Source organism: Takifugu flavidus, chromosome 7 (genome assembly GCF_003711565.1).
Source record: "Takifugu flavidus isolate HTHZ2018 chromosome 7, ASM371156v2, whole genome shotgun sequence".
Lineage (NCBI taxonomy): Eukaryota > Metazoa > Chordata > Actinopteri > Tetraodontiformes > Tetraodontidae > Takifugu > Takifugu flavidus.
The window spans coordinates 8,467,452-8,479,711 of NC_079526.1; the positions used below are offsets into that span (position 1 = coordinate 8,467,452).

Sequence of the window (12,260 nt, forward strand, 5' to 3'; positions counted from 1 at the left end):
AATAAAATCTTAACCTTAATTTTAGCTTCAAACCCCCCTTTTTTACTTTTATTATTTCGTTGGGATTTGGAAATATGTTAGTACTGAAATTATCCAGGGAAAAAAAAACATTCCCCAAATGTCCTCAGTAGGGAAACATGATTTTCCAGATTCTGTGGAATTCCTGGGGGCAGGACTGTGAGCACATCCTGAGCAGAGAAGGCAACAAGCAGGCAAATAAATTCCTGGAACTAAAAGTTTCTGGGAATGTTGGTGGAACAGGGGCTTCTGACATTTACGATTGCTTACATCCCAATGCCTGCAAGACTGAAACATTAATAAATTAGTTTCTTTGCAGGTTCTATTTGCATCCTGTTATCCATAATTAATAACCACCACCAAGAGATAATCCAAGTAGTTGTGAGTGAAAGGGACTGGATGTAAAAAGAAATGAGTAAATCACATGTCAAGTTGCTGTTGTCGTGTTCAAATAGACACTCCAAACATTTCATTTCAACAGTTTAGCTGATCAATGAAGATGTCGGGTGGCTGGAAGTGTGTTATGACTGTTACGATGAAAAGAGTATGAGGCAGGATGCAATCAGTGGAAGGATAACAGAGCGATCTGAGCTGGGATCGGAGAAGCAGAGCGTGGACAGAGTGCTACATGAGATGGAGGATGAGTCATTCCTCCAGTTGAGAGGTGACAGTGAGAGATTCAGAGAGTTGAACAGACAGAGTTACTTACTGGAGTCTGCACTCTTGTGTGGTCCGTGTTATCAACGAGCGATTGGTTGAAAACAAGACATTAGTGCTTTCGTGAGCAGAGACAAAACAAAGCCAGGAGACACACAGCAAACAATCCCAAAACTTACACACAGGCCAAATCTAATAAACACCTATAAATAAAGGGTGTCATTTACCAGCTGTTGCAGACAACAGCAATGCGATGGTGAGATACGTTCATCTTCATGGATGATTATTTCTGATAATGGAATAAAATCTGGAGTCTCAGTGTTCTGCTGTGCGTCTCCATGGGAGCACATCGACAAACATGATGGTACAGGGGAAGAACAATCAAACAACATTCAGAAACATCAACAGTTAGAGCAACATTGATAAGAAGACCTCGATAAAAACAATGAGATGTTAGACAGGCTGCACCAAAGCATGTCCGCAGAAAGAAATGGCAGGAATGCGCTCCGTCAGCAAAGGCGGGGGAGAGTGCGGGGGAGAGTGCAAGTTTAGTTTTCTTAAGAGCAAATCCATCACACTGGGAGGCAACTCCGTGCAACACCACCACCTCAGGCCAGTCACACACTTACACTGTTTTCAGACATGCTCGTAGAGGAAACTCCACAACCTCATCACTGAAACGTTAGCTTAGAATATCCAAGCAGTCAGGGCAGGGATTGAAAAACTGCACACAATCCAGTTGTAGCACCGACTGTTAGAACGACAATCAATCGTCATGCTGACTGGACGCATGCATTCATAGCCCAAGATCACCGTCCACCTCCGACATGCTGCATCTCTCTCTTTTTTTATTGAGCAGACGCTGTCATGCAAGTTTGGTCGGGGTCAGCGAGGGCAGGTACCGCCGGGGCTTCGGAGCTGACATAAGAGATGAGAGCAGAAAACCTTAAAGTTCAGAGGTTTCCCTCTGAATACAAATGCCCGCTGGTATTCCAGGCGCCTGTATGGGCTCTGACAAGAGCCTGACCCTCACTGGGTGAACTATAGCCGATGCATACGGCTCCAATTTTATTCACTTTCATCCCTCAACCAGTTTGATAAAGAATAAACCTAAAAGGCCCCCAAAGAGGGAGCATGAACGCACAAAACGACAACCTTATAAAAAGTTGACATTGATTGCGTGTCCTGTACATGCCCATGCATGTCCTTCAATACTCATCGTGCACACAGGAGCAAACCTCTCCGCTCCAGTGCATGCACATGCACTTCCGCCACCTATTAGCATGAGGCAGGCATTGTTGTGATGCCTGAGACATAACTGAATATCTATCCTGTAGGATGGAAAATAGGGTGACCAAGCACATTACTCTCAGAAGGAAATGACTCTCAAGTGAAAACAGATAAACAGCCTCTGCTTTACTGAATGCAAAGTGCATTGCTGTAATAGGTGGGCATGTTAAGTCACACACTGTGTAACCCTGTCTCTATGACAACATTAGCACCGCCCACCTCCTTGTAACCATGGAGACATTAGACTACAATTTAGTGGCCAGTTTGGAGTGTTCAGAGCGGGAATGTGAGCCTTTATGGATTGATCTACCAAAAAGTCTCCATTGGGACAGAAACAAAAACAGGTGAGGGCTCCGTATCCATGACGATTCAGGTTTCACTGCCCATCCAAACCTACAGCACCACGGTAGATGACCCACGGGGGCGAGAGCAGCTCATGCTAAGTATTGACGCCATGGTTTGGGAAGAGGATGGAAGGAGGAAAGGACAGGAGGTCAGGCAGCGAGAGCGGTTGCAGTCACCACTTACTCTGAAGACATGAAGGAGGACAGCGGACCGACCTCCTTCGCCTTCTGGAGAGCGTGCTTCTCATTGAAGGCTGCCTCTGCTTCCTCTTCATCCTGATTAGGAAAAGAGCCAAAGACGGCTAAAGAGTTATTTCTGATCCTCAAACATAATCGCATAATGTCGGCATGGAGGAATTATTAAAGCTAAGCTCATGGATGATTCAACCAGGTCTCTTATTACCTTAGTAAGTTCTTGTGCATTTGCAAGATTATCCACAGCGATGGCCAAGAAAACATTCAACAAAGTATCTTGACGCAGCCGCGTTAAGGATGTGACCAATGTTGATCAGTGCGTGATTGGGAAACCCTGATTAATATTGACTGACCTGACGCTGACCATCAAATAATGAGACGGCGCCAGCAGGTTTCACTAAGAGAGTTTTAACATCCGCATTTAAGCTGCTCTAATTAATGTGATCCCATCCTAAAATAAGAATTACAACAGTAAAAACAACTTTGCATAAATTGTCACAGAATGACTGATATAAACCAGAAATTATACACATATTACATAACATAACCTTTGACCTCTGTCAAGAGCTAATAAAGGATACAGTTCCCAAACAGTGTAAGAACAATGAAGTAGATAGACGACCACATGCCAGACTTAACCCCTCCTTGAGATCGAATCCCATCATACATCACTTCGTTCCAGTCCTCTCCAGTCAGGATCTGAGAAAACACACCCCACAGCCTAAAAACGTATTTCACTGATGTAAATATATCCTGAAAAACAGTCAGCGGTGCTGGAGTTTCTACCAACAGTCCCTAGGAGAGAAGCTGGAACACACCCTGGACGGGTCACCAATCCATGACAGGACTGGGCCCTGCAGAACATGGCAGCTCCTTAAACCAGGCGTTGCCACCAGAACACTGCTAACTGCTGCACCGCTGTGCCAAACATCCTGCATTATCCCCGTCTATTATCGCCGGTTACAGACCTGAAACACGGTCATGATGGCTGCAGGAAAGGTGTCAAAGTTTGTGGGCGTGTAGTCTTCAAAGATGAACCTGTGATGGGAACAGGGTGAACAAAAAGATCAGAGGGCAAAGCTGAGCTCTGTTTTACTTTATTTTGCAGTGGCAGGAATCAATTCTCCCCCTCTCAGGAGAGCTCGTGCTCCGTGCACTCTGTTTCCCCAAAGGCCAGTTTGTGCGCACAGCTTCCCTGTACACATTTTTAAAGTGACAGAATCCCAGACTGTGTTTTTATATAAAGAAAATGAGTCCCGACTCATTTTTGTGGATCTGGTTTAGCTGAAATCACAGGATGATTAATTTCAAAATCAGTTTTACTGATTAAAAGAAAGAAAAACTCAGTATTTCCCTATTGGATCAGATAATTATCAGTGTCTATGTTAATTTACAGGTAAATACTGTATAACAAAGTGTGTGTGTGTGTGTGTGTGTTACCTGCCACCAAAGAGCTGCATGCCAAGGAGAGCAAAGACGACAATGAAGAGGAAGAGGAGGAAGATGAGGGAGATGATGGACTTCATGGAGTTCATCAGAGAGACGACCAGGTTTCTCAGAGATGCCCAATACCTTAAGAGTCATAAAATACTAAAATTAGAGGCCAGCTGCAGCAGTGCTCCCATATGGTCTAGCGGTCAGGATTCCTGGTTTTCACCCAGGCGGCCCGGGTTCAACTCCCGGTATGGGAACACCTTTTTATGGTGGAGGGTGTGCAGAACAGGGGGTCAGAGGGTTTCTGGTTTGAAATTGGAGGGGAAAGAGAGTTGCTGGATGTTCCTGCAGCACAAATGAGTTCCCCTTGAGCAAGGTACCAAACAGAGGATGTCGTGAAAATACCGGTCTTAGGACTAACAAAATACTTCTTCAATCACGACTGCAAAAATGATAAAAATCCCTAATTCCACTTTTGTCTGTGGCAGTTAGGCTTTTAAGATTCACCAACCAAGCTCTGAACTAATATGAATGTGTGCGAACTCAGCAAACAACATAATATGAACATAAAATTAAATATTTACGAAGGAGAGAAAAAAAAGGGAGACAGCAGCACTGACTTGGTAATCTTGAAGATCCTCAGCAGACGGAGAGCTCGCAGGACACTGATGCCAAAGGAAGTTCCAGGCCTGAAGAAACCCCAGAGCACTTCGAAGATGCTGCCAACGATGACCTTCAGAGAGAAGGAGAGTTTAAGAACGGTCTCTTTAGCACCGATCCACAGGCGGGAACAAAACAGCAGACAAGGATCTGAAGTACTGACACTGCAGTCAAAGCAGTTGAAAGAAGAATGGAAGTAGAGGCGTGGACCCAGGCTGTACATCTTCAGAAACATCTCAGTCAGGAACAGAGCGAGGAACAGGAACTCCGCGTAGTCTGGAAGAACCAAAAGGGCTTAAGACTTTCCACAGAGAGACAGCTATCTGAGGAGCTTCTTACACACTCACAGAGGAAGCTGGAGAGCCACCGGGGCTGGTTGTGATGAACGATGGCCACGCACAGCGTGTTGAGAGCCACCAGGCCCAGCACCGTCCAGTAGAAGGTTTGAGTCTTCACCACACGGCGGATAGAGATACGCAGGAGACGCTCCTTACGCCGGAAATATGCCGTTGGACCTCGCCGGGCACTCCTGATGCTCGCTCTCGCCATGGGGATTCCTGAGGGTATTTGGAAGGGGCAGCAAAACCAACAAGCTTGTAAAGCGTGTCAGACAGCGTGGGTTCTGCCAGGGAGAATCTCCTGCTTTATGTGGCGATATTTATGAGCCTGTCCAGACTTGCACTCACCCACGGAGGAGATGTCCCCGTATTGTTCCTCCCCTGGCTGCCCTCGATGCACCACATCCATCCCTCTTCTCTTAATGGTGGTGGCTCTCTTTAACACTGCAGACGACGCAGGTTAAAGCAGATGGAACGTCACGCAGGACCAGCCATTCAACGCCTTTTTGGTAACCAGGCTGCATTTCTCTCTCCCGCAACACATTAAAACATTGTCAGGGTTGACATAAAAACCTGCATTTAGGACAACGGGCTCAGGCAATTTACAAGCATGTAAAATGCAGTGGGGGGGGGGGGGGGGGGGGTACTATGATGATGCAAATGATAATTAGAACTCAAGTATCGTGGACTCGACGCTAATGTCTGTGAGGGGAGTTTGAGCTCATTAATGCGGCAGCTGAATGGGATAAAAATGAACATTTAATGTTCGCGTCATGATCGGGACAACAGAAGGCGCACTTTTAAATGCTGACTCATCATCTCAGTCGGTGCAAAGCATGCTGCAAGGCAAAGGTCCGTGCAGTTCGATCACGTCCTCGTGTGCCGCCACGGGAACGTGCTGTGGTGTGCACGCATGCTCCAGTCAGTGTTATCAGTGTGTTGGACCTTTAGGTCGTCTCACATGTTTATGTGTGTGTCTGCGTCGTTAATAAATCACCCTTCCGTGTCATTTCTGACCAGGCCGGCTAAATATATTCTGCATATCAGTCTCAGCTGCAGCCAATCAAAATGATCTTCGCAATGTAAAAATGTTGCTCATTAACAGAACAGACCAATCAGGGATTTCCTCCCAAAACGTTATTTAGTGTCTTTATGCTAGACGCCGACATTATTTTAAGTACACTTTAAATTGTGCCATCAGTCGTGGCACAACTCTGCCTGCTTCTACTGTCAACCGAATTATTGGATCTTTAGAAATGCCCTTGAAGGGCCAGAAAGCCAGACTGATGCGCAGGGCGAAGCAGAAATGATCAGTCCATGATCAGGATGTTTTTCATCAGGCCAGATGACTGCTGGCTGTTGTAATGGAAATATATGCAGAAGTACACTGCAGTTGCCTCAGCAACGATGCGTTTCTATGCCGTGTGTGCGTGCAAGCGCGTGTGTGCGTTTGTGAGTAAAACAGAGGACGATTCTCACCGTAGGTACCACCTGTACTCCACTCTGGGAGCCTCCTGAGAGCTGCCAATCAATCAACATTTAATAAAAGCCCTGCTGGATTAGCGAGGAGAGGGTCAGAGCAGGCACTTAGCTACCTACGGCAACGTGAATATCGGCAGGTTTATCTTCATCATTCTTAAGTCTATGTGTGAAGAGCAGATAAGAGCAGTTTACTGGTGTTTTCTCTGAGCCGCATTGAAGTATATTAATATGTATGGCTCATCTCCACACAAAGGAAGCCAGAGTATCTTGTTCAGAGGGATCATTTTTGTTTTCGGGAACCTGCATATTTTGTCTTCAATGTTAAGGCACTACAAACCAAACAGCATTGTCATATTCAACTATCGATTTTGTCCACGTAGCAGTTCTGTTAAGTTTTTAGGAAGGCTCCATGAGCTAAATGCTAACCATCTGGCTAAAGCCGCCCTTTTTACACAGGCAGAGGTAGACCTGCTCAGCAACCAACCAGGGCTGTCAGATATAAGGGATATTATCTTTTTAAAACATCACTTTTTTCTAACTCAACATGTGTTTATCTGGTCACTTTAACATTGTAGCTACACATAGACTTCCTTTAACTTCCATCTGAACGTTAACACGTGCTTGGCTGAATGAATACATCTGCCTTTTGTCGTTTCTCTTAAGCTAACAATCCATAAAGAAAACTGGACTTTATCTGGCACATTTTCTAATTGTAATAATAAAAAACAACGTTAGGGGTGAAATCATTTCACTGAATTTAAAGTCATTACTTCTAAATTCTAAAGCACTTGTTGCATGTGATAAAGGTCCCTTTAGTCTTTAATGCTGCCATTTAAAATCTTCCTCTGAGGAATTGTTGTGTTGTGTGTTAATAAGTAGAGGGCTCACAATTACTGTGTAAAAAGGGCTGATGCTATGACCCCTGTGATGATCGCCTGATTACAGCTACAGGGATAAATAATAGGTCACAGCATCATTTAAATATCTTTTATCTACACGTTGTTAAGCAAAGATCCACTTAATTTATGCTAGTTATTTCAAAATAGCTCTAATTAGTTGTTAAGGATGATTAATATTCAGTCAGGTAATGGGGGGGGCACTCCTGTCTGCAGACCAAATTCATCCAAAGAACCAATGGGGGCAAAAAAAAAGCTGTGGAGTGAGTTTAATAAAGTGGGTTAGGAACAAACCACAGAAGTATTACTAGTATAAAAGTATTAATTTCAAGAACAAGAGCCTGAGACGTGAACATTTTTATTAACCTCTAACACAGCTTATACGTCCGACTGGTCAAGCTCGGCGATAAAGGAATAATTAACAAAAGCAGTACGACAAAAGCATCGAGATGAAAGATGAAACTGTGGAAGAGGGAAATCTCCGCTGACTTACCATCAAGGGCAGAAGGTCCGGCATTCTTGTTCTCCTCAGCGAGCATCACTTCCTCTGCAAAGACATAAAGCATATCGTCATATTGTTGCAACAGTTTATTCAACAGGTTGATCTCCCGAGCGGGACCCTGAGACCCACCTGCCCGGTCGATCCAGGCCCGGTAGCCGTTCAGCTCTCTCTCAATCTGCTGCTGGCGTCTCAGCTTCATGAAAGCCCTGCGGTTCTCCACCCTCTCCCGTTCTTTAGCAAACTCCCTGAACCACAAATGACAACATCATTGGATTCTGAGAGCAGTATGAGGATATATGTTCACATTACACAGGTTTTCCTCTTGGAGGCGCAGCCAGAGGAGAGAATATTGCTGCTCATTGTTCATTCAGCTGTAAGAGCAGAGAAGAGGCGAGAAGAGAAGAGAGGTGAACAAGGTCTGGTCTCTCATAGCGAGGGATAATGAAAACCAATCTCCAATTAGCCTTTCTCAAGAACTAATTACGGTGTAAAAATTTGACACCATGTAGTGAACCACAGAACTCGAGTGGTATCCGCGACAATGAGAGCGCAAACTCTCACAGATGCCAGCGTCCTCCACCAGCAGAGCACAGAGATGCGTTTCTGGAGTGCTGTGCATCTGGGGGAGGGCGGCGATTGGTGGATTCTGGCGGCACCGAAGCCTCAGGCACACGCCGATCAATTTAATTTGAGCAGGTTCCTCCCTCTTGGTTTTCCATTCTTCTTGTGTTGTCTGCAGCGGTGATGCTCCTTTGCAGGCGCTTGTTTCTGTAATCTCACCTGTCTGTCTGAGTTAACGCTCGCACCCTCTCTGTCTGGAATCATCGCCCTGCAGCTCTGAGAGTTTCTCTGTTTCCCTGCAGAAGATAAATTCATCCTCCCGGTTCTCAGCTGGGCTAGACTAAGAGATTTTTAGCTTTACCTAACAGACCTAGTTCCACCACCATCCAGCCTTTCTTTGCCTTTCGATGGTGTACCTGCAGAATAATTAATACCAGGCTTTATCCCCTGATTTCACATCCAGCAGTCAAGTTTGTTTTAGATGAGGTCAGGCCATCAATCTGCCAGAGAGAGCTGTCCACGGTTTGGCTTTCTGAATATATAAAGGTGCATTCAATACCGGCAGCTTATGAAATTTTGTAGGAAAACAATAATGCATCCCATCAAATGGCACAATTTATTCAGAATTGTTCAAATAAATTAAAATTTATGAGGAATATATAATAAATTTGCTTGAACAGTATGCAATTAAAAAAAGCATTTTTGTCATGTTACCTAGTCACATGACCAGAACCAGTCACATGACATTTTACATGACACAACATAGAAGAGGCCAGTGAGGAGAACCGAATTAATCTAAATAATCTATTAATCTTTTGAATTCACAGCTCCTTTGTCATATTCTGAAAAACAGAATATGTTTGGCTCTGCCAGTGCCCAACTGGTCCCAACAGCATTACTGGATGTCCTCCACCATGCAAGGAAAGGCTCACAGAGGAGGTTTTTGAATAGGTTTGAATAAAACTACTACAGTTTGACTTGTTTTGATGAGACACATCCACGGCAACACATGCTGATACAGAACATGCGCCCACCCAGAAAGGACTCCCAGCACCAGGTTGAGGACAAAGAACGAGCCGATGATGATGAGGGGGATGAAGTAGAGCCAGTTCCAGAGGGGGCCCAAGGCATCGTCGGTCTGAAACATTAACCACAAATGTGAAATCAGTCTCAGAATCAGGATTAGACAGCCAACACAGACATTATTGGCTGGATGAACTGTGATAGGACATCTCTGAAAACTCTATTCGCTCTTACGTATTTTCTGGCACTATTTGGGGTTTTGTTTTCTTGTTAACAGGGACTGTTATCTGGACAGGATCTGGGTGTTTGTCTCTGGCCACTGAGGGTATGATTGCGCCTGATTTGTTCAATGGTCATGCAGGCAGCAGATAAATCAGATTAGTAATTGGTGCCACTGTCGTCCATTCTGTCGATGGACTGTCTGCCCGCCTGTTTCGCTCTGACGCAGCTGCTCAGGGTGAGCAGGGCAACGTTTCAATCTGTCTGACCAGGAAAAGATTTCTCCTCGTGACATGTTGGGTCTCTGGTGCAGCTTGTGGAGGGGGAACATTCTCAGTTCTTTTCTGAGTCAGCTTTTTGTTGTCTTCACAATCCCTCTTTGGATTGTGTTGACTCTGTGATATGGACTGGAAAGACTTGATGGTGTCAGCCGAGAAGGATGATAAAACCCCGCACCTATTGTCGGTAAATGGTGCCATTAATCACGTGAACACAGGTAATAAAAACACTATTAAAGGTGTGCTCCAAACACACATTGTTCTTTTGGTCATTATGTTCAAACCAGCAGATCTTTCACCCATGACTTCATGAGTCACAACAAGTAATTTGTTCTAATGCTGTAATACACCCCAGGGGAACAACGTCTACATCAGGAAACCTAAGGGTTAGGGCTGGATAAAATAAAAAGAAACATAACTGTAGGTCTTAATCGGCTACCTGAACCAATAAGGTAGACACTAATTTAACATCTTTCCATTTCCTGATGCTTGTTTGGGGTCAGGTCGCAGGGCCAGACTTCCATCTTGCAATTCTCTCAGTCTGCTGAGGGACAGAGCGCCTCCAGTGTGTCCTGGGTCCTTGGCCACCGCCAGAAAGGTGTCCAAGAGGCCGCCTGAGCAGCCTGAACTGGCTCCCAAGATACCTGGATTCCTCCACTCAGGACAGGATCTGATCCCTGACCCAGGGAGAGCGCTCAACTCTTTTCCAGCTGAGGACCACGATCTCAGATCCTGAGGTGCTGATCTCTAGAGTCGTGTGTGTTCTTGTACATGGCTTTATTCAACAAAAGGAGGACATCTTGGCTGTTTGAGGGCTGAGACTGGGCTTTAGGTTTCAGGTAAGAAGTTAGGGTTAGGGTTAAGCGCGTGTGTTTGGGTGGGTGCTTACATTATAAAGGACAGTGGTCCATCCCTCCATTGTGATGCACTGGAAGACGGTGAGAACAGCAAACAGGATGTTGTCAAACTGAGTGATGCCGTCGTTTGGACCGATCCAAGCGTTGCTGCACAGGTAGCCGGTGGGACATTGGCGAACGCCACAGGGGAACTCCAGCTCAGTCGAGTCCACCGTCTCATTTTCTGAACAGACAAAAGATAGAGAGATTCCATATTCTCATATTAATGCACGTCTGGTGAACCAAGATAACCAATATTTGCCTTACAAGTTGACTGAAATATGTAGACTTAGTCAATAAGCTTTTTATTAAACTTCTAAAACATGGTCACACAGCCTGAGGGTTCAGTCATTTCCATATCAGATTAGACAAACAAAAAACCCAAACAACATGCAGTTCAGTGACAGCTGTGACAACACAATAAACGATTGTAATATCGACCCAAGTTGTTGGTTTTAATGATAGCGACCAGGCCGGTTAGATCCAGCCTCCAGGTGTGCACTTTTGAGTATACGCATCCGGGACTATAACAATGGTGCTGCGACAATCAGGTCCACACACAGACACGCGATGCACCCAAACACCAGCAGGAGCACGAGCGCAACCCCTCCAACCCGCTCTGCGATATGATCCCGCACGCAAGAAACGTCCGGGTACATTTATCAATTATTTACAGCTGCCTGCAATTTGCTGTGTTTGTTTCATCAAGGCCATAAGCGTGTTGCAGAGGTGTTGAGGTCGTCGTCATTGACGACCGGCCTCCTGCAAATCCAGTGAGGTCTTCAATTAAAATAACTCCGATCTGTCGATATGACCCTCTCCACGTACGTGCTGTAGCAGACGTCACCGTACGTGCTTAAAATCACCCAGTTAATGATCCTCGGAGAGCCACATGAATTCCGTTGAACTCTTTTGGGAATTGTCATGACTACTTCTGGAGTGTGTGAGCATTAGATTTTGTGCTGTGAGTTCAAGTCGATACCCAGGATTCCAGGATGCGCTTCGCAGGTGCTGTGCAGTCTGCCGCTGTAGAACTCCAGGCCGATGATGGCGAACATGAGGATGGCGAAGAAAAGCAGCAGGCCGATCTGCAGCAGAGGAACCATGGCCTTCATGATGGATTTCAGGACAATCTGCAGGCCTGAAAGTATAAGTGATGAAATGAATCCATCGATAGTTTTGGAAGGAGTCTAATCTAACATTTTAATTCAATATCAAAATTGCTGGGATTGAGGTTCCTACTGGGGATTCCTGAGACCAGTTTTAGGGGTCGCAGCACTCGCACCGCCCTCAGGGTCCTCAGGTCCACGGAAATGTTCATGTGTGCACCTGCCGCAGCCAGAATCCTACAGAAATAAGCACAAACGTGTGAAAGCAGAGCCACCCAGGCTAAGGAAGACTGCCGCCATCTTGCAGATGCACAAGGATAAAAAAGAAGAATTTCATGCTTCGCACCAGCACAATGGG

The 12,260-nt window shown here is 45.4% G+C and overlaps 1 protein-coding gene and 1 non-coding gene across 7 annotated transcripts in view; one reads left to right on the plus strand and one right to left on the minus strand.

The window, feature by feature from the left end:
• LOC130528540 (voltage-dependent R-type calcium channel subunit alpha-1E) overlaps positions 1-12,260 on the minus strand; it is a 59,248-nt gene that overhangs the window by 14,024 nt on the left and 32,964 nt on the right. For 5 of the 6 annotated variants that reach the window (XM_057038042.1, XM_057038043.1, XM_057038039.1 and 2 more), the window contains exons 6-21: positions 12,036-12,139; positions 11,776-11,934; positions 10,787-10,977; positions 9,412-9,515; positions 7,946-8,061; positions 7,808-7,861; positions 6,416-6,457; positions 5,285-5,380; positions 4,946-5,155; positions 4,762-4,874; positions 4,559-4,671; positions 3,945-4,076; positions 3,473-3,542; positions 3,086-3,203; positions 2,713-2,780; positions 2,494-2,585 (exon numbers count right to left, since the gene is read on the minus strand). In XM_057038042.1, coding sequence (XP_056894022.1) covers positions 2,494-2,585; positions 2,713-2,780; positions 3,086-3,203; positions 3,473-3,542; positions 3,945-4,076; positions 4,559-4,671; positions 4,762-4,874; positions 4,946-5,155; positions 5,285-5,380; positions 6,416-6,457; positions 7,808-7,861; positions 7,946-8,061; positions 9,412-9,515; positions 10,787-10,977; positions 11,776-11,934; positions 12,036-12,139 — 1,782 coding nt within the window. The remainder of the gene's footprint in view (positions 1-2,493; positions 2,586-2,712; positions 2,781-3,085; positions 3,204-3,472; positions 3,543-3,944; positions 4,077-4,558; positions 4,672-4,761; positions 4,875-4,945; positions 5,156-5,284; positions 5,381-6,415; positions 6,458-7,807; positions 7,862-7,945; positions 8,062-9,411; positions 9,516-10,786; positions 10,978-11,775; positions 11,935-12,035; positions 12,140-12,260) is intronic. The other variant, XM_057038044.1, reaches the window with a different exon arrangement.
• Positions 4,124-4,195, plus strand: trnae-uuc (transfer RNA glutamic acid (anticodon UUC)). Its single transcript has one exon. It is a non-coding gene; the product is annotated as a tRNA-Glu (tRNA).